The 26206-nt window shown below is 38.9% G+C and overlaps 1 protein-coding gene across 1 annotated transcript in view; it reads right to left on the bottom strand.

Annotated features, from left to right (window-relative positions):
* MYH15 (myosin heavy chain 15) overlaps positions 1 to 26206 on the bottom strand; it is a 128891-nt gene that overhangs the window by 35712 nt on the left and 66973 nt on the right. Inside the window, exons 23-29 of the mRNA XM_065539230.2 lie at positions 23190 to 23432; positions 21908 to 22084; positions 19655 to 19800; positions 14285 to 14375; positions 11928 to 12317; positions 4490 to 4616; positions 167 to 285 (exon numbers count right to left, since the gene is read on the bottom strand). Of these exons, the coding sequence (XP_065395302.1) occupies positions 167 to 285; positions 4490 to 4616; positions 11928 to 12317; positions 14285 to 14375; positions 19655 to 19800; positions 21908 to 22084; positions 23190 to 23432 (1293 nt within the window). The remainder of the gene's footprint in view (positions 1 to 166; positions 286 to 4489; positions 4617 to 11927; positions 12318 to 14284; positions 14376 to 19654; positions 19801 to 21907; positions 22085 to 23189; positions 23433 to 26206) is intronic.

Raw genomic sequence — 26206 nt, 5'->3', positions numbered from 1 at the left:
AAGATCCTTCAGTCATCAGGTTCTTCCTGGCATGGTTTTTCCCCCATAACTTGTAGGGCATTTTCCCTTCTTCTTTTACAAAACATCTGCAGGCTGATTCATCAAGCACTATTTTTTTAAAAAAACACACAGTCAAGTAACAAGTGAGAAATAATAGATACATTACTTTGGTCTCCTTTTCCAACTGCCCTCTCAGTTCTTCAATTTGCCGAGTGAAGTTGCTCTTTTCACTGGAAAGTTGGTTTATCAGAGCTTCCTTCTCTTCAAGCCTCCGTAGGAACTCGCCTACAGAAAGATTTCACAAAAGTACATAATTACAGTCTTCCTATCTATTGCCTCCTCCACTTGACTTACTGACTTTAAGGGCAGCCAGAATGACTCCTACCCACATATTTTTGATATTTAGGAAGGGTCTGAGAGTCCTATTATTCAGCAAAACCATGACAATTATCCTTTTCAGGACTCAGAAGAGAGTTCTAAAAATGAACTGATTTTTACTAATAAGTATGAATCAATAACAGATGATATTAGTTACTATTTATTGAGAAACTTCTATGCTCTACTTAACGTATGTTATCTAGTTTAATTTTCATAACTCCTTGATAATGTAGGTATTATACTAACCATTTTGCAGAGGAGGAAACAGAGCAACTTAAATATGACTGAAACAGAAACATACACAGTTCGTAATTGGTGAAGGTAGATTCAAACGAAATTCTTGAAGACCACATTCTTCTATACCATACTCCCTTGTTTATTATATGTGACTTTGTACACTTCTGTCTATATAATTTTTAGATAATTATAACTTTTATTACCTCATTTGTAAAATGAAGATAACAATAAAAGGTTCTTAATGAAAACTAAATTAGTGTGAACTAAATTAGTTCAGTTTTATAGACTGAACTGCTAAATAAATATTAGCAGTAGTCACTAAATGGTAGGAAATGTGACCACGAGAGGGAGAAATTGTATCATACTCTAGTCTATCGTTCCTGCTTAACTTATCCTATTAATTATAGTCGGGCCTTCCATATCTGTAAGTTCTATTTGTGGATTCAACCTACAAAGGTCCTCTACAATTTAACTCAATTCTGACACTATCTTCCTAGAGACAGTGTCAGATACACACATACACGTACAAGTATATATGTGTATATATATATATACACATACATATAAATATGCACATACACACACATATATACACACCTATATGTACATGTATATATCTTATTATAAATCACAATATCACATACAATATTTTTAAAATCATATTTGTTAACATCACTGCTGAGCTCATCAGAAAAGTCCAAGAATTGACAGCCATCAGCCTAATGATGGCATATACGTTTTCTAAAATATAATTTTTACCTAAAAGCTCCTATTTTGTTATTGGCAAGAAACGTTGTCAGTTGCTTTCCCTGCAGTGACAGGTTTCCTTTGTTCATTCTTGAGAAATCATGTGCTAAACATGTGAGTCTAAATAAGCCTAGTTTGCTTGTCAGTCATTCTTTCAAGTAAAAGTGATACTCCCTGAAAAAACTGCTAGCTCAGCTCAGAGCTTAATCACACATCTTACTCCAGTATGAAACAGGAGTTCTTCATGCATACTTCTTGTTTTGTCACACAGAATAGTAAAAAGATATATACTCAAGAGTTGAGATGTAAAAAATTCATTTCTTCTCCTTCTTTAAGGACGTCCTTAAGTGAAACTGACTTTTAAAAAACCTGTGAGTACATATTAGGGAATACAATTTTTACTAGTATGTTTTAGTGCTACTACCTTAACTTGTGATCAGGCTCCAGCAATTTTAATCATTGTTGCTTTTGCACCATCAGTACAAATGGCAAAAGAATTTAAGTCGCAAATAGTATCTTAGTATTATACTAAAATAGCTTCAACCTCATAGACCCCCTACAGGCTCTTGAGAATCACTTGGGAGTGAAACAAACTTTAAGAGTATTTGGATGAAAATGTCTGTGGCTTTTTTTTTTTTTTTTTTGGACAGAGTTTTACTCTTGTTGCCCAGGCTGGAGTGTACTCGTGCAATCTCGGCTCACCTCAACCTCCACTTCCCAGGTTCAAGTGATTCTCCTGCCTCAGCCTCCCGTGTTGTTGTTGTTGTTGTTGCTGTTGGTGTTTTGTTTTTTGAGACAGAGTCTCACTCTGTTGCCCAGGCTGGAGTACAATGGTTACCTACAGCCTCTGCCTCCCGGGTTCAAGTGATTCTCCTGCCTCAGCCTCCCAAATAGCTGGGACTACAGGTGCCCACCACCACGCCTAGCTAATTTTTGTATTTTTTTGGTAGAGACAGAGTTTTGCCATGTTGCCCAAGCTGGTCTCAAACTCTGTGCCTCAAGTGATCCGCCTACCTAGGCCTCCCAAAATTCTGGGATTATAGGCATGAGCCACTATGCTGGTCCAAAAACATCTTATTTAAAAAGATTCTGAAGAAATATAAATGCACTAGCTGGTTGAGACTAATATATCATGTATATTACAGAGCCAGTAGCCAGTTACTGTGGCTTAATTGATCACATTTACTATTGGTTTCCTCTGAAAGCAGAGAAAGCTGACAGGACAGGGCATGAGAAAGAAACTTTGGAGGTAACCACCAACAAAAACAACAAAAGAACAAAAAACAAAAACAAACAATCTGGAGCATGGACCCAGTGAGGGGAGGATAAGCTTGGATAAATTTGTACTTTGAATTTAACTTACACAAAAGCCAACCAAAAAGTAAAGTTAAAAAAAGGAAGAAAAAACTCCTGCAGCCTAAGCAGAATTATCATCTCAGACCCACTTTCATTTTACTCACTACCCACTCATTTCCTCGTCAAAAAAGTGAGTAGAAAATTAATGCCAATAACTAGGGGGAGACAGCCAATGTCTATCAAAACAGATTTTACACAGCACTTCCTTTAGGGCCAGACAACCAGGTATTCTCCAGTTTTGTGTCTGGACTGTGGAGTCTGCATACCAACTAAATCCTACATAGCACAGATCAAACTGGGGGCTTGGTAGCAAGGCCAGGTTTCACATACCCTGTGGTCAGTATAAGAAGAGTCCTATTCAGTGTCCTTAATAGAACCAAAAATACTTTCTTCTTCTAGATTTCCAGGTTTTTAGTTTTATCAACTAATTTTAATTTAGCCCTGACCCTAGATTTGGCATCTGGAAATAGAGGTGTCTACTGGAGGAACTGTGTTATATATAGCCCAAATGTGTTCATTCTCTTTTTAAAAGTGTATGCCGCTTGAGCATCAAGAATACATTGTTTATTTTCATTGACCTAGGAATTCCATCTCTCAGAATATATTACTAAAACTGATTTTAGTTATAGATAAACATCTAGCCACATGCTGTTCATAGCAGAGAGGCAAGTCAAGTTGCAGGCAAGGTTAGGTATAGTCAATCTCAATGAACTAGAAGCATACTCAAAATACAAAAGCTTATGATAAATTGAAAAAGAAAAACCCCCAATAGATTGTTACAATGTAATAGACTGGAAAAACAGAAAAAAAATATCCATAGTGGTTGATAGTAATGAATAAAGTATGGGACTTTTTTTTTACTTTTATTTATTAAATGTTTATGGAAGATCAATAAGTGCCAGGCAGTGTTCTAGATGATTGACATACATCAATGAACAAAGACCCTTGACCTCATGGAGCTTATATTCTGACAGATGGAGACAAAGATATTTATTGTGTCAAATATGTAGTTTGTTTGAACTTAATAAATACTACGAAAAGAGAAGCACTTGAGGAAATGAGTCGACAGTATTCAAATGTCACCTTCTCAACAGAGCCTGTATCCTGACTTGCTCCAGATCTCTACTTGATTAACCCTTATCCCCGAGTCTTTCCAGAATTAATAAGGTGTTCCAGGCAGAGGAAACAGCTAGGGCAAGACTCCAAGGTGGAGTATGCCTGGGGTGTACAAAGCACAGTATAGAGGTGGATGTGGCCAATGCAGAATGAGAGAAGGGGCAAGTAGGAAAAGAGGTCAGAGAGAACGAGGTCCAATCATGCAGGCCCAGATGTGTCTTTACACTCAGTAAAAAGAGTTATCCAAACATTTAAAATTCATTATCCAAACATTTAAAATTTCATTATCCAAACGTTAAAATTTTTTTTAAATTTAAATATTCAATGAGTTAGAAATTGTAAAAATGTCATGACTAGTAGACTGTGGTTTGCCCCTCCCATCCTTTGATCTGGAGAGTTGCTTCTGCTGATGGCATATTATTATGACTTTCTACTTCTTGGAAGGGAACTAGGCAGGGGTTCCCAAGTGGCACAGAGGTAACACTTCCTAGACAAGAGGCATGTGTGTGGCAAAGCTGTCTCAGAGGCTGCATTCCTCCCCTAGGATCTTCAGATGCCCACCCAACCTCAGTGGGTAGTTCATTATCTCAGTTGCACCTCCATGAGTCTGCTGGGATTGAGAATTGCCTGTGAGTCAAGCAACATACTTACTTACCACTCTCACTCCACAGCTCTGTCTTTTGTGCTGCCAGGTCATTTGCCAACTGAGTCACCTTATCTAGCTTTGCATTTGCTTCATTCAAGCGCTCTTCGTATAGAGTACAGAGTTTCTCAGCATTTGCCTGTGAGTTGAGAAAGAAGGGCTGGTCAGGGCTCACAGAGGATACTCTGAATCAGCTGCACAGAGGAGGAGGGGAAGAGTGACTCCGGGGATCCGCACACTCTCTTCTGTGGTAAAAAGCTCAGCCAGCATTGGGAGATCACGTCTTCTGATTTCGGCAAGTACAACCAACTCTAGGGTCTGGACCCCAAGAAGCCTAAACTTTGCAGAGTACAGGTGTCACGGGAGACACCCAACTTCCTGGGTATTAGGATTCTTTCTAGAATTATTTACTTTTCTGGAGAAGGAAACATGTCAAACACTAATGAGGTACATGATCCTTTTCTGACAGTATATATTTAAGTGTCTTTTCCACTAGAATATAACTTTCATGAGGGTAGAGATCCAGTTTAAAGGTATACACCCTGTTGTCTAGAATAGTGCCTGGCACATATGAGAGCAATATGCAAGGGCGGAGGGGCAGAGGAAGGGGAAGGAAGAGAGATAAGAGAGGGAAGGAGGAGGAAGAAAATCTAGAAGGCTGCCCAAGCAGGATAGAAGAAAGTGGAGGATCTGAGCCACAACAGCCTAATAAGCAAATGTGAGCTGCCAAAGCAACTGTACCCTCCTGATCACTATGGCTACAATCTCAAGATGACCCTAACAGGGTCATCTTCAATCCCCAAACCCTAACAGGGTTAACACTTCAATCCCCAAACCCAACTTCTCAGAATTGGCTTTTCGTGCCTGGAGAAAAAGATATGACATTGGCCTTTGCACTTTCACCGGATTTAAGTAACCAGTCTAATCGCCAGACTCTTGCCACACTCTGAGAACTCATGCTAGCGGTTTTGAGACCCAAGATCCTCAAACAGGACTAAGAGCTGCCAAATGCAAGATGAGGTATCCCCTTTACATACAAATTAACTGTAGTTTGCATTCTTTATATATATTATTCCATTTATATGGTCAGAAACAGTAAAATTACATTGGTGGTAGACTTCCATGGTTCTACAGATTTTACATAGCTGTTTTAATGAAACTCATGTATAAGTTATCTTTTTATAATTTTTTTTTTTTGAGACAGAGTCTCACTCTGTCACCCACGCTGGAGTGCAATGGCACAATCTCAGCTCACTGTAACCTCCACCTCCTGGGTTCAAGTGATTCTCCTGCCTCAGCCCCCTGAGTAGGTGGGATTACAGGCGCATGCCACCGTGCCTGGCTAATTTTTGTATTTTTAGTAGAGATGGGGTTTCACCATTTTGGCCAGGCTGGTCTGGAACTCCTGACCTTGTTATCCGCCCACCTCAGCTTCCCAAAGTGCTGGGATTATAGGCAATCTTCAAATGCCTTCCATCTGCCCCATTGTTGGCGATGATGATGACACTATTAATGACAATAGCAGGAGCAGTTAACATTTATTGGGTGCTTGTTACATACCCAGCTCTCTTCTGAGCTCTATGTTTTAAATCTCAATTAATACAGCAGCCCATGAGGCCTTTGTATGCTATGGAAATGGAAGAATTGGGAGACAAAGAAGAGATTATACCAATGAAATTTTGAGAAAACAGTGAGGTCTGGTGAGATGGTGAAAGCTGATGGTGAGCCTAATAGTTTCAATGTTAAACTAATTGTTATGATAGAGCAATGGGCAAAGGACCAGGAATGTTTCAAAGGTGATGCCTGGTTTAGTCCTCAGGAAAACTTTTGTACCAGCCAAAACCTTGGTCATCTCTAGCTGGAGCCTATGCTCCATTGAAGATTGTTTCCTTCATGCTATGTTGCAGGACTTTTCCTTAGTTCAGCTAAAGACGGGGTTCTTTGTCCCCGGCCACAAAAATTCAGATTCATAGACAATTTGAATGGTGAGTAAGACAGGGTTTTTTGGGGTGAAAAGGAAGAAAAGGGGGAAGTAGGGACTTTCCGGAGGCCAGAGTCCCTGCTTGAGTGCTTGCCACTCACAGCTTGAATCCCAGGTTCCACACAGGAAGAGGAGGGGCCAGGCTCCAACCCACAGCAAATGGCGTGAACTTTCCGAGGCTCCACTCCAGTGGGCAGGCTAGTTGGAGTTTCTCCAGGGACCCCCTCCCACCTGGCTGTCTCAATTACTAATGGCTATTCTCTGAAAGACTACTGAATTATGTCTTCTTATATCTCCAATGCGGTGTTATGTAGTTCCAGTTCACAGATGTCCTTCAGCACACCCAGGCTTGGTGTAAACAGACTTAACAGAGATTCGATGGCCAGTTTCTCGAACGATGCCATCAGCCTCACATAGGTTAGAGCATTAATGTTAAATGCCAGGCAAGCTCAATTGTCCCCACTCTCCACTCCTAACTAGAAGAAAGCTATAGTAGTGATCAATGTGACAGTTTTTAGGTTGTCTGCACAGTTTCTAATTATATGTTGAATTTGTTTGCTCTCACTTCTGAAAATGACTTTGACAGTCAAAGTTGACATGCTCATTTTTTTCCTCACGATATCTCTCAAAAGTTCACATTGCCTCTTTTTATAAATGAGAAAACTGAGCACCAGAGAGGCTAAATAACTAGCCCAAATTCACACAGCTATTAAATGTCAGAATTGGAATTCGAACTGAAACTGCCTGTGCAGATGCACACACACACACAGAAAATGTCAAATATTAGATTTCTAAGCATCTGTTGTATGAAGTAGTGATAAAGGAAATATTAAGGATTAATTGATGTCCTAGGTGGCCCAATTTGTCATGAATCCTGGGTTCCAGAGGAAAATGGATAAAAATGGGATGATTACGAAAACCATTTTTATCTTATGATGTCTCCAATAGTAAATGACCTGTTAACTGAGCCAGGAGGAACATATCCAGGTGTGAGAAATGGCATCTGTTTATGGCCCTGTATATGCTGTGCTATGCGCCTGTTTGCTTAGGGTGAAAACGCACAGATGTCTGCAAGACAACTTAGTCAGTGGTGTGTGGAAATGGTAAGAAAAGGAGCCAAAGACTTCCCAGTTTTTCAAGAGAGGTCTCCATGTGGTGAAGGCCAGCTGGGCTGTGTGTATCTGTAGAGTGGGCAGCCCACTTGGACAGATAGAAAAGGCACTTGCCCTTAGGCATAGCTTCACATGGTAGGTATCCACATAGGCACTGCTAACCAATGGTATAGTGTTTCCATGTATAAAATATTTTCATAAACAGGATCTGCAAAAAGACAATTAGATTGTTTATCTAAAAGTGGCCTATACGGGGATACAGCATGCAAAAGAGTTGTACCCTCAAAAGAATTTTTAATTTAAGCATAAGGATAAGCGGTATGTTTTGATACCAGGGATGAGAAGGTTAATAGAATAAGGCACATTTATCTTATAGCTGATTCTTAAAATGATGCATAAAAATGCTGCCTCCCAGAAATGCAGGGACCAATGGGAATTCAAAATAATCAAGATAATTGTGAGATTTCCTATATCTTCTAAATCGCCCTGAGCCTCTCTGTCAGCATAATATGCTTTTGAAAATGCTTCAGTCCCCACTGTACCACTGAGCATTGACATTCTCGCCATTATAATTCAGAAAATGATAAAGTAAACAATTCAAGGAACAGTTTAGCCTAATGTATATGCCTATGAGTGTTAACAGAAACAATTTCTCATGCCAACAAATATTTAAAGCAGCAATAGGACATGCTCACCAACAGACATACACAGGATTTGGAATTGAAATTCATCTCTTCCATAGAATTGTGTGACCTTGGACAAGTCACTGAATCTATGAGCTCCAAGAGGCACATGTAAAAGTCAATGCTAGTAATTGAGTGCACAGACTCTACAAAGCACTGTAGTAAACATGGAAGTGAGACCTACTTTCTGCTTTCAGTGTCAGCAAAGTTAAAAGACTAGATAATGCATGAGTATAAAGAGGGACCCCAAAAGTGCTATAGGAACTCAAAAACAGGTAAGTCTGTAATGCAGGAGGTTGAACTTGAGCATTCCAAAGAGAATAATTAGTTTGGAAAAGGCACATCAGTGTAAAGATAAATATTTGGTGAAAGGCAAGCTGAAATGGAAGGTCCATGAAACAAAGCAATGGGATCTATAACTTGCAAGACAAGTTGACTCTGATCACAAGTTACAGTGTACCTTGAAAGCAGAAGTTTGGAGTTCATTTTTAAGCAGGGACATAATTCAATAAATCCATGCTTTATAAATATTCTGAGTACTTTATAAATATTAAATTGGGCATATAAATATAGGATGATTTGAAAAAAGAAAGACTAGAAGCAAAAATGATAATTTAGGAAACCACTGCAGTAATATACTTAAAAGGTAGAGAGACCTATATGGGAATGGGAATGGAAAACTATGAGGTGGTAAAGACTGACCTGCTGCAATAATTGACTGAAAAGCAAATAGGGAGGAAAGAAGTGGTTGAGGCTTAGAACCTGAGTTATAAAAAGAAACCAGGTGCCAGTGACAGAGATGTTCAGAGGAAGTGCCAGCTTCAGGAGAAATAAAGACAGATGGCAGGGATTAAAGGAGTAAGGAGGTAGTGAGATACACACCTACTGCTAGAAAAAGCCTATATTCCCATGCATGGAACATTAAGAATCCTTCTGATGAGGGGTCACAAGAAGAGGAGAGCTGTAGAGAGAGAATTAATCTTCTTAGAGATTAGTTGGACGGCTGTGATTACAATGCTGATAGTAATACAGCCAGAAAAGGCAATTCTGCTGAGGTCTTAAATGGAAATGGGGAATATCCTATTGGAAACTGGAAGACAGACCATCCTTATTACAAAGTTCCAAAGAACTTGGCTGAACTATGCCCTAGTCCCTTGTGGAAGGCAGAATTTAAGAGTGATAAACTAGGATATTTGGTGGAAGAAATCCTTAAAGAAAGTGTTCAGGGCTTCCTGGCTTCTCTTGATTGCTTAAAACAAAATATGAAGAGAGAGAAATAAAGATGAAATGTATAATCAAAGAGAAGCAGAATTTAAAGATTTAGAAAATTCTCAGCCTGGTCAGATTGTGAAGAATAAAAAAGTATTTTCAGAAAAAAACCAAAACAAAACAGTAAGGATGTAGACAACCAAACATTTGATATGGAAATTAGTGGGGGTTGAAAGAAGATGGGTGCTATTCATCAGGACGATGGAAGAATGATCCTGAAGGCATTTCTGAGACCTTTGTGGCTGTCCCACCCACATAGGCCCAGAAGGCCAGGGCCTTGATGGAAACATGATTTCAAGAGAGGATTCCCGTGAGACCTCAGAGCTTGCTGCCCCGGGCTGCCTCAAGTCTTTGCTCCCCACATGCCAGTGCAGTGCGCCTCTGCCACTCAGGCAGGCCCAGGTTCAGCTCAGGTTACCACTCTGGAAGGCACATGCTGTAAACCATAGCAGCATCCATACAGTGCTAACTCTGCAGGAGGTATAGAAGCATAGCTCCTCCACTTAGATTTCAAAGGATATTTTGGAGAGGCTTGGGGTTCAGACAGAGAATTGCCATGGAAGCAGGGCCACCACAGAGAGCTCCCACTATGGCAGTAGTAGAACTGTGAGGGCAGAGCTGCCCCAAACACCCCAGACTTATAGAGCCACCAGCATGCAACACTAACCTAGGAGTAGTCACAAGCACCCAACTTCAATTCCTGACAGCTCCTGTCAGGGGGGCACTGCTATGTGGGGCCCTGGGGACCCAAACTCCACCCCAGTATGTCCAGAAGGTCAGACATGGAGTCAAAAAAGATTATTCCCAACTTTCAAGATTTAATGTTGTTTGCTTTGTTTTATGTTGGGCTTTTCCCTTTGTTACCTCTTTTTTCTTTCTGATTTCTCTTTTTTGGGAATGGGAATGTCTATGCTATGCCTGTTCCACTATTTTATTGTGGAAACACATAACTTGTTTGATTTCACAAGCTCACAGCTGGAGGAGGAATTTGCCTCAAGATGAATCATGCCTTGAGTTTCACTCCTATATGATTTAGATGAGACTTTAGACTTTTGAGTTGACGCTGAAATGACTTAACTCTTTGGAACCTACTGAGGTAGAATCAATGTATTTTGCTTATGTGAAGGACATAAATTTGGGGGGCCAGAGGTAGAATGCTATGTACTGAATACGTCCCCTAAAATTCACATGTTGAAACAATCGCCAGTGTGATAGTGTTAGGTGGGGCCTGTAGGAGGTGATGAAGTTATGAGAATGGGAGCCTTCATCAATGGGACTGGTACAAGGGAGCATCTGTCCCTTTCCCCTCTTTGCTCTTCTGCAATGTAAGGATGTAGCAAGAGGCACCATCTTAGAAGCAGAGAGACCTCACCAGACAATAAACCTGCTGCTACCTTGATCCTGGACTTTCCAGCCTCCAGAACTGTGAAAAATAAATTTCTATTATTTATAAATTGCCCAGTCTGTGGTATTTTGTTATAGCAGCAGGAATGGACTAAGACACACACACACATACACACAGAGAGAGAGAGAGAGAGAGGGAGAGAGGAAGAGAGAGAGAGAGAGAGAGAGAGAGAGAGAGAGAGAGAGACTGTTTCTTTCTACTCAGTATGGTATTTAAAAGGAATTAATATTAAACATTTCAGAAACCACTCCATATCATTGAAGATATTCTACATTTTTCTGGCCATAGTCAATGGAGATCAAGCTTTATTGTCAGGCCATGTCTTTCCCAGACTTTATAAAATCTGTTTACAAGGAGAGAAGGTTGCAGCAACTAGTCATTTGCTCTGCTTAATCTAAGGTAAAGCTCCTCTCAACTACCAGAAGACAGGGTCGCTGATAGCCATGATCTCATAGTAACATTTGACATGACAGCTTGCAGCATATAGGCTAATGGGCTCAGCAAAGAAAGAACATGTGATGAACCTTTCTTATAGTACTGGCTGATTAAAAAGATGCCAGAGGACATGAGGGAGAAAAAGATCCCTCCTCTCAGCAAAGCTGTTTGTGTACACCATTCATTCAGATAGGCTCTAGGAGTATCCAGGCCATCACTGAGGAGCACTCATAACAAAAGCCATTTTTCAAGAGAGACATAGATAATGGCCTCAGATTTCCAGCTCACTTACTTGTGCCATCACTAAAAAAGTCCATAAGGAACATGGATTGGAATTCTGGTAAAACCAGAAGCCACTGTCAGGTCACATTCAGGTGATGGCTGTGTGACCTTAACAATGACCACTAAGGTCAGGCCTGATCTATTCCATCTGAAGAACTATAGTCTTCATTAGAAAATACACTGAGCCACTAAGCTGGCTTATTTTTCTTTTCCCTCCCCTCCCATTTCTTCCTCTCCCTACTTCCATGTTCAAAAGCCCACGAGGATGGATGGGAGTATTTACCTTAGCCCTTGTCATCTGCTCAATACGGGTCAGGAGGTCATCTACTTCTAGCTGCAAGTCACTCTTATCTTTTTCCAGTTTCTGCTTGACCTGCTGTAGATTTTCTACCTGGCCCTCGAGCTCAGCCAGGCTGTCTGCATGTCTCTTCTTCAAAGATGCAGAAGTTGCCTCAAAGTGCAGCGTGGCCTCTTCCATGTCTCGGCGCAGCTTCTGGAATTTGGTTTCCTGTTTCTTAGTTATTTCCAGCTGAGCCAAACTGGCTCCTCCTACCTCCTCCAGTCTCTCATTCAAGTCAGCCAGGTCTTGGGTGAGGTCAGCTCTCTCCTTTTCCATCTTGGCTCGAGTGGTCCTTTCAGCTTCTAGTTTCTCTTTCAAATCCTTTATTTGAGTCTGTAGCAAGAAATAATTTTGATTTTTACTAAGCACTTGTAGCAAGAGCTTTACTCTATTTTTTTTTTTTTATCACAAAGCTAACATGAACCTTTTGGTTCCCAATTTATAACTAAAGAAAACAGAATACACAGAAGTTAAGTGATTTGCCCCAATTCAATACCAAGACCAGAATTAGAATTTGCAGTTCTGCCAAATTGCTCAGCCCCTGATGATGGGCAAGCTCATTAAATTATATACATGAAGGGGAAAGCTTAGTAAAGAGCACTTCCCAAAGAAACAGGAAAATATCTTTCATGTGACAAAAAAGTGTTTAAGAGCATTCATAAAAATTGGAATGGTAAATTTTATACACAAAAATCTTCCTCATCTGAAATTCGTTTATCTGATCTCACCTATCTAGGACTTGGGCAAAAATCTGATCAATAAAATGAACATCTTCAAGTTCAAGCAATTTACTTGTAAGAAACAGCCTCAATTTAATTTTTACACACAATTCTAAAAAACTTGGTTACTTGGTTTTCTAGTCTACAGGAGATTTCAAGGAAGAGATTTGAAATAACAAAGGAGAGTTGGTGAAGGAATGTGGACTACTAAAGTGAGTAGAGACACGGTATCATCAGAAGCAGGATTATTGGAAAAAGAAGTGATAACAACTCTCAGAGCCCCAAGCCCTTTTAGTAGAGCTCAAATAGGTCTACAAATAATGATAACATCACTGTATTACAGTACAATGAAGCCATTGATGTTACTATCATCACCTTAAGTAATCAGGCATAGATTAGGATGGGGAGAAAACAAGATAGAAACTGTTTTAGAATATGTTTTCCTTTCCATTAAATAAGACTACTGTAGCTTAGAAAAAACTAATTTCTAGATTGTATCAAATAAGTAGTCTATCAGTTCTATAGATGAGGTATGACAGAAAAGGTGCTTAAAAAAAAAGTATGATATCCACATTCAAGTAACCATGATCCTCTTCCAACTGGTTATCATGGGATCCAAGAAAATATTTATCCCAAATAATACCACCATTGAACCAAATATTTCTGAAATGTTTTGTCAGAAATAATATTTAGAGAACTTTTTGAGTCATCAAGGTAAGGAAATTTGTCTTTTGGATATATTGAAAAGTTTGTGGGTTTTTTAAATGTTTATTTTTATTTTGGATAAAGTCAAGAGTCATTTGAAGACAAGCCTGATGAATATGATAACCACTTGGAGATTAATAGCATGTCTGAAACTAAAATATGTTTACAAAACATTGAGATTGGTTTTCTTATTTGGCTCAAAATATCTCAGAAGATAAATATCAGAAAGAGGTTCCAAAATTATTTTGAGTCATGGTTATATTACTAAGATATTTATTTAGCTCCAAAGGGAAATTATCCATCTAAATGTGTGTGTGTGCATCTGTGTGTAAAATTACTTTATAACATGGTCATATGCTATAAAACTCACATGGTCTAAAACTTATAAATAGCTATCCATTATCAAATAATGTGTTGAGGCCACAAGTACCTATATAACTTATTGATTTTCAATCACCTTCTAATCACAAAGAATAATCATCATAAAAATTAAATTGCTAACAGTGAATGCATACCATGGGTCAGGCACTGTGCTTACTACTTAAATATATTGTTGCATTTAATAATATGAGCTCAATGGTTGCCAGAAGGATTCATGAGTGAAAAAAAAACAAGTTTTGGATTTTAGCACAATGCCTGGTTCACAGCAAGGATTCAACAAATTAGCTATTCATTTTTATTATTCTTACAAGGAAATTTAAGCTTAAATCCATCTGTGGAATGCCACAATTTCCCTTCTTAACCACTGTTCTTTTCTGCCTCTGCCTGTGATTGGCTAAGGATATGAATACCTTGGCAGAGAATTTGTCATTGACCCATGAGTCATCACCCATGGATCTAAATGTAAGTACACAGGCATATTTGATAATTGATTACCTGAAGCTCTTTAACCATCTTCTGAAGCTGAGCTACCAGGCCTTTCTCATTCTCCACTTTTGAATTCATCTGACTGTTTTCTAATTCTTTTCTGTTTAGAAGAAGATATCAAATACAATTGTTCAGATTAATAACATTTTGTTTAAAGTAGTTAGAATTGTAATATTCCTAACACAAAGAAAAGATAGATGTTTGAGGTGATAGATATCCCAATTACCCTGATTTACTCATTGTACATTGTATACAGGTATCAAAATAGCACATGCACTCCAAAAACATGTACAATTATTATAAATCAATAAAAAACACAGCCAGGCTTTAACCAAAAGTAAAAATACCATTTTGTTTAAATATTTTTTTAATTATAGATATAATACAATAATTCATTCTCATTTTAAAACTTCAATGATTATGCCTACATCTGAAGTTTTCTTGGCTATGATACCTGATATGGTTTGTCTATGTCCACACCTGAATCTCATCTTGAATTTCCACATATTGTAGGGGGGATCCAGTGGGAGGTAACTGAATCATGGGGGCAAGTCATTCCCGTGCTGTTCTTGTGGTAGTGAATAAGTCTCACAAGATCTAATGGTGTTATAAAGAGGAGTTCTCCTGTACAAGTTCTCTCTTTTTGCCTGCACCATCCATTTTAGATGTGCCTTGCTCCTCCTTGCCTTCCACCATGATTGTGAGACCTCCCCAGCCATGTGGAACTGTAAGTCTGTTAAACCCTTTTTCCTGTATAAATCACCCAGTCTCGGGTAACTCTGTATCAGCAGTGTGAAAATGGACTAATATAGTAAATTGGTACCAGTAGGTGGGGCACTGATGAAAAGATACCCGAAAATGTGGAAGCGACTTTGGAACTGGGTAACAGGCAGAGGTTGGAACAGTTTGGAGGGCTCAGAAGAAGAAAGAAAAATGGGGGAAAGTTTGGAACTCCCTAGAGATTTGTTGAATAGCTTCAACCAAAATGCTGATAATGAAATGGACAATGAAATCGTAGCTGAGGCAGTCTCAGATGGAGATGAGGAACTTGCTGAGGACCAGAGCAAAAGTGGTTCTTGTTATGTTTTAGCAAAGAGACTGGTGGCATTTTGCCTCTGCCCTAGAGATTTGTGTAACTTTAAATTTGAGAGAGATGATTTAGGGTATCTGACAGAAGGAATTTCTAAGCAGCAAAGCATTCAAGAGGTGACTTGGGTGCTGTTAAATGCATTCAGTTTTGGTTTTTTTGGTGTTTTGTTTGTTTGTTTTTGAGACTGAGTCTCGTTCTGTCACCCAGGCTGGATTGCAGTGGCACAATCTTGGCTCACTGCAACCTCCACCTCCCAGGTTTAAGCAATTCTCCTGCCTCAGCCTCCCGAGTAGCTGGGACTACAGGCTCATGCCACCATGCCCAGCTAATTTTTTGTCTTTTAGTAGATGAAGGGTTTCACTGTGTTGCCCAGGCTGTTCTCTAACTCCTGAGCTCAGGCAATCTGCCCGCCTCAGCCTCCCAGAGTGCTAGGATTATAGGCGTGAGCCACCGCACCCCGCCTGCATTCAGTTTTATAAGGAAAGCAGAACATAAAAGTTTGGAAAATGTGAAGCCTGACAATGTGATAGAAAAAAAAAATCCCATTTTCTGAGAAAAAATTCAAGCCAGCTGCAGAAATTTGCATAAGTAACAAGGAACCAAATGTTAATCCCCAAGACAACTGGGAAAATGTCTCCAGGCCATGTCAGTGGTCTTCGCTACAGACCCTCCCATCACAGGCCTAGAGGCCTAGGAGGAAAAGTTGGTTTCATGGGCTGGGCCCAGGATCCCCATGCTGTGTGCAGCCTAGGGACTTGGTGCCCTGCGTCCCAGCTGCTCCAGTCATGGCTGAAAGGGGCCAACATAGAGCTTGAGTCATGGCTTCAGAGGGTGCAAGCCCCAAGCCTTGGCAACTTCCACCTGGTGTGGAGCCTACAAGCACACAGAAGTTATATTGTTATATTTAATATTTTTAATATATTATTGAATTGAGAATGTTATTATTTTTTTTGAGTTTCACTCTTGTTGCCCAGGCTGGAGTGCAATGGTACAATCTTGGCTCAATGCAACCTCTGCCTCTTAGGTTCAAGCAATTCTCCTGCCTCAGCCTTCAAGCAGCTGGGATTACAAGCACGTGCCACCATGTCTGACTAATTTTGTATTTTTAGTAGAGATAGGGTTTCTCCATGTTGGCCAGGCTGGTCTTGAACTCCTGACCTCAGGTGATCTGCCCGCCTCCGCCTCCCAATGTGCTGAGATTACAAGCATGAGCCACCACACCCAGCCTGAGAATTTATTTTTATCAATATATTAAGCTTAAAAATCTTAAGCTATTATATTTTAAGATAATTATTATTATTAATTCAATAATATATTTTTCTACACAAGCCTACACAGAGTACTCCACTTAAAAATTAACTATGACATAGTATTTCACAATTTAGACATTCCTTAGTTTGTGAATTTCACAATAAGCACTTAGGTTTTCCTTAATATTTTGCTTTTACAAATCACACTATTAATAACCATGCCCCTTGTATACATGAGAGTGTTTCTCTAGAGTGGATACTGAGCAGGAAATTGCTGGGTAATGTATAGGTAAGTGCTGAAAAATAAGATAGCCCTGTCCCTTGCTCTCCACTAACAGTGTGAGATCATTGCTTCTCTACATTTATTCTTAATATCATACTTCTGAAATTTTCTTAGAAAATAGATTACTATTTCATTGTTTTATCTGCAATGCCCTCATTTACTAGTAATGACTGCATCTTGTCAACTATTAGTATATTTAAATGGTCAATAAACCAAATGGACCGCCTGTTTGTGTTATTTGCCCATTTTTCTATTAGGTGTGTTCATCTAATTATTTAGTTATAGATTTTCCTTGGATTCTTGACATTTTTTATATGTGTTACAAATTTTTCTCTCACTTTATAACCTGTCTCCATTATATTTGTATTGGCATTTGCCACATGTTTAAAATTTTGATGTCAAATATATCAATATCTCCCTTTTGTCTTTGGCTTTTTGTGACTTGCTCAAGAAGACGTAGCCTGTCAATTTCCTAAGACTTATTGACTATCTTTTATTCGAATTTTTTAAAAATTGTGGTAAGAACACTTAACATGAGCTCTACTCTTAAATTTTTAAGTACAAAATGTAGTATTGTTAACTACAGGCAAAATGTTGTAAAGCAGATCTCTAGAACTTAATCATCTTATATAACCAACTTTATACTCATTGAACAGCAGCTCTCCATGGTTTCTCCCTCCTCCCAGCCCTTGGCAAGCACTTTTCTATGAATTTGTTTCTATGAATTTGATTATTTTAGATACCTCTATCGGTGGAATCATGCAGTCTTTTTCCTTTTTGTGACTGGCTTATTTCCCTTAGTATAATGTCCTCCAAATTCATCCATGTTGTTGCACATGGCAGGGGTTTCTTTTCAAGGCTCAATAATAGTCCATTGTGTATGTATATTTTATATGTGTATATATATGTATACAGATGTATGTATGAATATGTGTGTGTGTGTGTTTGGGGGTTTTTTCATTTTTAAAATTTTATTTTTTATTTCAATAGGTTTTTGTGTATATGTATGTATGTATGTATATATATACACATACACACACACACACACACACACACACACCCCACATTTTCTTTATACATTCATACATCGGTGAATATTTAGGCTGTTTCTACATATTGGCTATTGTGAATAATCTGTCATCTTCTAATGGTTTTATGGCTTTGTTTTGATATTGAGTTCATTAGTGCAACTGAAGTTTGTGTGTATAAATTGTATGAGGTAGCAATTTCTCTCACCTCAGGAAATTAATAGCCAATAATTCCAATACCATTTACTATATCTCTTGTCATTGTTAATTTGAAATGCCACCTTTATCACTTATTGTTTCAAATATACATAGGTCTATTTAGGGGAAAAGTTTTTTAATAAAGTTACAACTTTTTAAAAATATGGATTTATAAAATGCTAAAACTCTTGACCTGTGGCCTACATGACATAGAGTATCATTTACACTTTGCTGGTTATCATTTGTACTGAAACACAATCTTCACAACTGAATGCTAAGGGAACTCTATCATCATTTTGTTTTAATTATTCCATTCCATTCATAAGGTCGCTTGTTTCATCATTCTAGACACCTATTAAGCCCAGTAACTTATTAGCAGAATATGAGTCAAGTCTCACCAAGAGCATGTATAATAGCATATATGTATATACCAACAAGAAAGCCAGACGCTCACAGCTGGTCAATGGACTCTCTTTCCTCTTTCACTGTGGGCCTCAACCATTGATCTACTACCATCTTTAATGTGGCCTTTTTTGAGACAGAGTCTTGCTCTGTCGCCAGGTTGGAGTGCAGTGCCACAATCTCGGCTCACTGCAACCTCTGCCTCCTGGGTTCAAGCGATTCTCCTGCCTCAGCCTCCCAAGTAGCTGGGACTACAGGCGCGTGCCACCACGCCCAGCTAATTTTTGTATTTTTAGTAAAGATGGGGTTTCACCATGTTGCCCAGGATGGTCTCAATCTCTTGACCTCATGATCTACCCACCTCAGCAACCTGACCTATCTTACTCTTCATCCTCACTGTTTTCCTCTCTTATTTGGTATAATCTAAATAAATTTAACCCTAATGGTTAAAAGAAAAAAAAAGTCTAGTTAAACAGAGGAAGATGACAAAAGGGAGAAGGTGAGAAAACCCATGTCACTGACTAGTAGAACTAAACTGAGAAAGCCATCTTGCTCTGAGTTCCTTGGGGTGTAAGGAATCCAAATAAGTTGAAAGTTTCCCTAATTTTGATCATTGTCATGGCTTGTTTTAGATTTTAAGGTTTAATATTTATATAGTAAATTATTTCACCAAAATTCCTATATAAATATTAAGTTATGTCTGACAAACATATTATTTAAGTAATCAGAGAGTATGTAAGTCTTCACAAGAGGATTTTTTTTTTTTTTTTTTTTTTTTTTTTACATTTTATGCCATTGGTCTCATGAGTAAAAAAGAATCATTTTTATTTTTTTGACTTACAGCTGCAAGTTCCCAATAGTTTACATCTCATATATCTTACACCATTCTTTCTCATTTTCTAGTCAGATACTTTCTTCTTTACGTCCTTCCAGATTATGCATTTAGTCTCTTTACAACTATAAAATAAAGTCCAGAAAAGAAAAAAAAAATCATTTCCTAGGTTTGTTATCCTTGCCTTGGGTCTTGAGCTATCTGGCCCTGGAGTCCTAAGGAGAAATGAAACAAGAAAGCTGTTCCTTCTAACATAAGGTCTCCAAGAATCTCATGTCAACAGAAAGGTGGCTTACTTCCTCAGCTCTTCTGCCAGGTGTCGCTGGCTGCTTTCCAGGTTCTCCATACTTTCCTGATTCAGCTTTAAATCGCCCTCCAGTTTGTGCAGTTCCCTTTCACAGTTAATTCTCGCTTTTCTCTCCTGCTCAAGGGCACCCTCAAGCTGACAAAAGGAGACATTATTTAGTCAAATAAATAGGTAGAGTTTATACTTCACTAGATGTGTTCATTAACCACTTACCTTCTGGAAAAAGAAGGACACAAGCACAAATTCTATAAATGATGCCCAGTAACACAGATATTTCCAAATAAATATTGCATATGTCAATAGGTTAACAAAAGAATCCAGAAATCACAGGGATGGAAGAAAACTTTAGAAATTACAGAATAGGAGTTCTGTCTTAGGGAAGGAACCAACAAGAAATGGCCAGTGAGCCCTTGATTGATCTCTTTCCAATGATAGGAAGCTCACTTCTTCACATGGCAGCTCATTTCACGGGTGGATAAGTCCATTTACTTGGGAGTGCTTCTTCATAAGAAGCCAAAATATTTCCTGTAAATTCTCTCCACAAGCACCAGCTCTGCTCCCTGGAGCAACACCAAGCAAATCAGTTTCCGCATGATCATCCTTAATAATTTGGAATAACCCTAGGCATCACTGGCCCATTCAAACACATTCTCACATGGCATGATTTTTAAGCCCTGTCACCACCTTGCTACCCTCTTCTAGTTCATAACATCATGTCATATTCTGGTTCCTCACTAAATGTCCTCCATCAGAACATTCCAGTTTTGTATGGATTAGTATTGCCAGGAATTATATAGAGGTTAATTTTCCAGGAAGCTAGATAACAGTCACAATATGGCTTTTTATTTATTGATACGTTTACTTTAAAACAATGGAAGATATGCTCTGTAACCAGCCAAAGAGATGAAATTAAAATTGGGAGGGAGGGAGAAATTCTGGAAAGGATATATGTAAAAATCAGAAAGTAGATGAACACTGAGTTCTGTGGACTGAAAGTCTATGTCCCCGCCAAATTCATATGTTGAAATCCTAATCCCCAGTGCAATGGTGTTGGGAGGTGGGCCCTTTAGGAAGTGATGAGGGCATGAAGGTGGAGCCTCCAAGAATGGAATGAGTCCTTATAAAAGAGAACCTGGAGAGCTTCCTTGTTCCTTCTGCCATGTGAGGACACAAGGAGAAGTCACCCTCCATAAACCAGGAAATGTGTTCTCACTAGACACCAAGTCTGCTGGTACTTTGATTGCAGACTTCCCAGTCTCCAGAACTGTAGGAAATAAACTGCTATTTATTTGCCACCCAGTTTATGGTATTTTATTATAGCAGCCTGAATGGACTAAGACACCAGGAGAGAATAAATGTGTGGGTGTGTGGGTGTGGGCAGGTGTGTGTGATGTGCATATACATGCACATATATAAACACCCAAAAATCCTTATGCTGAGGCTTTGTGAGATATGTAATTAGTGGAAATAGGAAGAAATGTAACACAACGAATAAGTAATAGAAGAAACTTATATAGAGGCAGGAAGAAAGAGCAGCAGACAAGGAAAAAAAAAAAACCTAACCACCCTTGTCAACAATTTTATAAAGGCTACACTTTATAAAAGTGGGGACTACTGTGAGCATAAATGCATAGCATACACTATGTCAGCTGGGGTGGGAAAAAGGAAGAATTATGAACCCACACATTGAAACCGGTGTGCGGTGTGAAACAGTTTTATTTCACAGGGCATTTAGAAGCAAAACAAGGGCATCATCTCTAGAATCTTAAAAGTAATTTCCAATAGTGTAGGTAGAACACAGCTTGTGCCTCACGTATCTTTCAACCATAAATAAATCTCAGCACACCACTGGAAACACACACGGCCTTTAAAACGAATCCTTCAACACCAGTGTCAAATAAAGTACCAGCATATCTGTAGCACAAAACACCAGGTTCCGTGGGAGATATGGGGAAAGCCAGTCACCTAGAGTGATAACCCTTTACCATGCATCTTAATGCTCTTTTACTATCATCCAGGGTTGAATGAAATTTGCATTTAAAAACTGATAGATTATATGCAGAGACCTCTCTTATACTGTCGTGGTTTTGTGTATAAAAAAATAACCCTTTTATTCTGAATAATCAGGAAAACTATGCTACTAGGTTTTCTTGAAACTGTCAAGATAAATTAATGAATTAAAAACTGGAGATATGTATATATGTAGACAGATAGCTAACTAACCAGATACACTGTTACTGACCCCAACAACTTGCTGTTCCAGCTTCAGATTTGCTTTGCTCAGGCTGCTGAGCTTCTCCTCCTCCATGTGCAGGTCATCTAGGGTCTGCTGATGGGCCTCCTGCACAACTTTGGCTGCTCTGTTAAGTTTGCTGATATCCTCATTTAGAAACTCTACTTCCTCAGTCAGGTTCTTGACCTGTGGGAAGAAGATGACAGCTTCATTAAAGCCACTGCTGGAAAGTTGGGCATAACACTGAGGGTCATCTCCTTTTGTCGTCCAGAACAACGCATGAGGTATCCAGTGTCATAAAGAGCTGTATTTAGCCAAGTTCCTGATACACTTTCTAAAGCTAAATCTAGTTTTTCTCCCACAAAAATGATCTGTTATCTGTCATGGTCAGGAAATGGAGTATTCTGTTTAAACATTAATATGAGTAAATAATTAACATTATTCATAATTATTTAACATTATTAATATGAACTAAATTGGATGGCCAATTTAATTCACATTATTATATAACAGTAACAACACTAAAAGCAATTGCGATTTCTTTTGAGGAGTCATGGCATGTACCGATCGTGTTGTGCCTCAGTATCCCAAGAAAGTGGCAGTTAAAGAAGGGTTCCAGCTGATAAAACATGCAAACGTGGAAGTTGACTGTATCAGGCCCATGTGCTTTTTATGAAAGGGAATCAATAAAAATAAGAGTGCTATTTAATAGCCTGACAAAATTACGGTGTCACTTTGGAGACTGTATCAGAGGCTTGATGCAGACTCCTCACTGTCCTCAATCTACACACAGATGCGCAAGTTAAAACCCTCAAACAAACTCTCAGCCAAAACAAACAAAACACGAAAGTCCTTAACTAGAATTAAAGTGACATCTTCAAGGTCAAACTCCAAATCAATGACACAGCTGGGGACTCAGGCACATCCCAAATTATCTTTTAGCAAACCATATCATGCTCATTCTCCTTCCAAAAAAAAAAAAAGGGGTTCTTACAGGCCCCATGAAACCATTTTACTCTATTATAGAGTTCAGATGCAATAGGATTGGAACAAATGAAAATGTTTCATTTGGGAAGTTAAATAAGGTTCCATAAGTTCAAACTGGAAATCTGAATTGGGAGAGCATAGTTTATCAGACCCTATATTTTGTGCCAGTTCTGACTCTCAATGCTGCAAAGTTGCAGGCCACTGTGTTAATTAACTTAAATAGAACAAGTCAGATACCAAAACCTGATTTGAGAGTGGAATTCTGGCTGCTAGGCCTTCTAAACTAACATTATGGAAAAAGTACCTTGTGCTCTGTAGTACGTTTCTCCTTCTCTGACTTCACCAACATTGTTTCCAAGTCATCGATTTCTTTCTTCAACTCCGAACATTCATCTTCGAGTTTCCGCCCCCTGGCAGTCAGCTCAGAATTTATCTCCTCTTCTTCCTCCACCCTCTCCGACAGCTCTTTTACTCTGGCCTCCAGCTGGATCTTGGATTTAATCAGCCACTCGCACTGCTCTTCAACATTTGCCAGTGTCTCTTGCTCCTGCCATGATGAGGAGAAAATTGTTGCCAACAGCTGGAAGTAATTTATCAGCTAGGCGAAAATGCTGCTTAACACATAGCAAAGAGATAATTGCCTGCCCTCTGCCCAGCACTTTCACCTACCTTTCCTAAACAGCTGCAATAATATTCCCAGGTCCCTGATCAGATCACTGAGAAGTGGAGAAGTTGCTTGTGTTTGGAGGTGCTTTCGATCTCTCAGGCCAATTCAGTAGATTAGATTACCTCTTCTAAAGCACTTAATAGAATCCTGGTGGCCTAAAGGAGCTAGCGTGCCTCCAAAAATCAGTGGTGTGCTGCTTAAACCACAGCTTCTGGAAACATCCATGCGGGCACAGAGTTTGAGGTAGATAACTGCTCAAAAAATCATCTTTTAAGAAAGCAGAGTTCCCTCAGAATATTGCACTATAACTATTACAAGTGCACGGATGTACATGTTTAATATACATCTCTTCTAATAAATTGAGCTGAGTTATATGTTTTTTAAATTCATAGGCTAAATTTAGAATTCATAAGTTGCAAGTCACTAACTAGATTTCACTGTTATTTTGAACTAAAATTTTTGCCTCAATGATTCTGATAGTACAAAGTTACACAAAGAGCATATAGTACTCTTTCCTTTATCCTTGCACAGGCACTGCCTCCAGCTCTTACTGGGTGACCCATTGTTCCTGTGTTATGGGTCAAGTAAAAAGTGTGTTATGGGTCAAGTAAAAAGTAAAGGGGGTTTTTACTACAGAGCACCTTTCATAACTTTAAACCTCTCTAACTTGTCTTCTTTAGAGGCTGAATAAAACCTCTTCTTCATAAGCAAGCTCTTTATTGTTGTTGGTCTTGCTGTAATATAACTTTACATACATTTTCATCTTCCATCTCTAGACCTCATCCATCCTTCACAACATGCCAGTTTGGGCAATGTATTAATAATCCATTTGCCTCACTTAGCTTGTGTCTGCTAATCAGATCAAGAGTGGGAGACTGGGGAGAGATAAAAATCCAGGCTATTGGCCTCTGAGTAGCTCCTGGCTGGAGAATGGCTGCCTACCCAGCAAACGGGGCTCAAAGAGGCACAGATGGAGAGAGGTATGGAATAATAAATGTACAACTTCACTGAAAATCCCAAAACAGGGGCTAAATTAAAAAGGAGTATCAGGACATTTAGGAATGGTGAATGCAAATCGGAGAAGCTTCCAACGTATGGGAAATAATGGGGACACTTTATCTTAGTTCACCCCAGATTGACAAGCAGAACAGTTTTTGCTGCATTCCATTCAGCCTGTATACAAGACCTGTCACCACCACTGAACAAAGAGGACAGTCCAATCGACCATCATTGATCTCTTCATTAAACATGACAGCAGGATTTGGGGGCTGACTGAGCAATGGTGTGGCAGTTTAGCAGTAGGAAGATTCCTTCCCCAGTGGCAGCTTTCTGACGTAATCACAATGTTAATTGGAACGAGGTCACTCAGTTCTAGTGGAATTTTGACTAAGCAAAGAAGGATTTCAAAATACTTCTTTTTTTTTTTTGGATTATTTTGTGTTTAGCTTTCTCCCTTAAAACAAATAATCTTAAAATAGATATTATATATAATAATATATAATGATAGCTCTGTCAACTTCTTTATCACAGTTACAATCTGAACTCATCTCAGCCTTCTTGGGTTTGCTCTGGAGTTTGCTTCCATGTGTTTCCCATGCTCCCCATGATGATCTTTGACATGCACCTTTGTCATGGTAGCTACTTTGCTACTTTGACATGGTAGCTTTTGTCTACCATGCCCTACACAAGCTGGGTCCATTTCTATCTCCTGCATCAACCCAGGTAGCACTGGCTACTTTCCATCAGTAGGAAGAATGATAGAAACTGGGAGGCCCGGTGTCAACCAAAGTTACCTTTTCCCTAAGCCAAAATATTTTACAAATTCTGATTCTTACAGTTCTTACAGTAGCTTTGAAATGGGGCCCAGGAATTTGTATTTTTAACAAGCACACCAGGTAAGACTGGTATACACTGAAGTTGTAGAATCACTGCTATGTTAAATATGTATCAGAAATGCGGGTTTGGGTGTAAAGTCTTACATAAAATACAGCCTCTTGGCATGCTGGTAGATAATACAGCTTCAAAATATTAAAGAGTAATAACAATAAAAGAATAACTTGTGTCAGTCTGAAAGTACTAAATTTTCTCTGTTTTTGGTAAAGTTTAAAAATAAGAAAAACTGTTGTTTCTTATTTAAAAAGCAAGAAAAATTATATTTGAACACAGAATTTTTCAACTTAACACTGTGCTAAGTAGAGAGGAAAGTATTATAAAGGTGGTTAAAATTTCATCCTGGCCCTTTGGGCTGTTTTGGGATCACAGTAGTCCAGGTGGCTAGGGAGGAGTAACATGAAAGACAGTGAGTAATGACACATTAGCATCATACTGTAGACAGAGGCTTGAATACCAAAACCAGGGGTTTGGAGTCTAAAAATGTACATATTATATGATCTGAGGGTTGCTCACCCGGGAAGCGACATGATGCTTTTTTAAAGACAATGGTTCTTAATCTGGACTGGATATCAGTGTCACCCATAGAGATTATTTGGACCTACACAGAGTCTGCTTAATCAAAATATCTGAGAGTGGAGTCTAGGCATCCTTATTTTATTTTTTTAATGTTTCACAAATGACTTTGATACAAAGTCAAGGTTAAGAACTGTTTTAAAAACTCAACTCATTAGTAATGTTGATTTGGACCCAGGAAGGGGAAG

Source organism: Macaca fascicularis, chromosome 2 (assembly GCF_037993035.2).
Source record: "Macaca fascicularis isolate 582-1 chromosome 2, T2T-MFA8v1.1".
Classification (NCBI taxonomy): Eukaryota; Metazoa; Chordata; class Mammalia; order Primates; family Cercopithecidae; genus Macaca; species Macaca fascicularis.
This window is presented reverse-complemented; position numbering and strand designations above follow the sequence as displayed.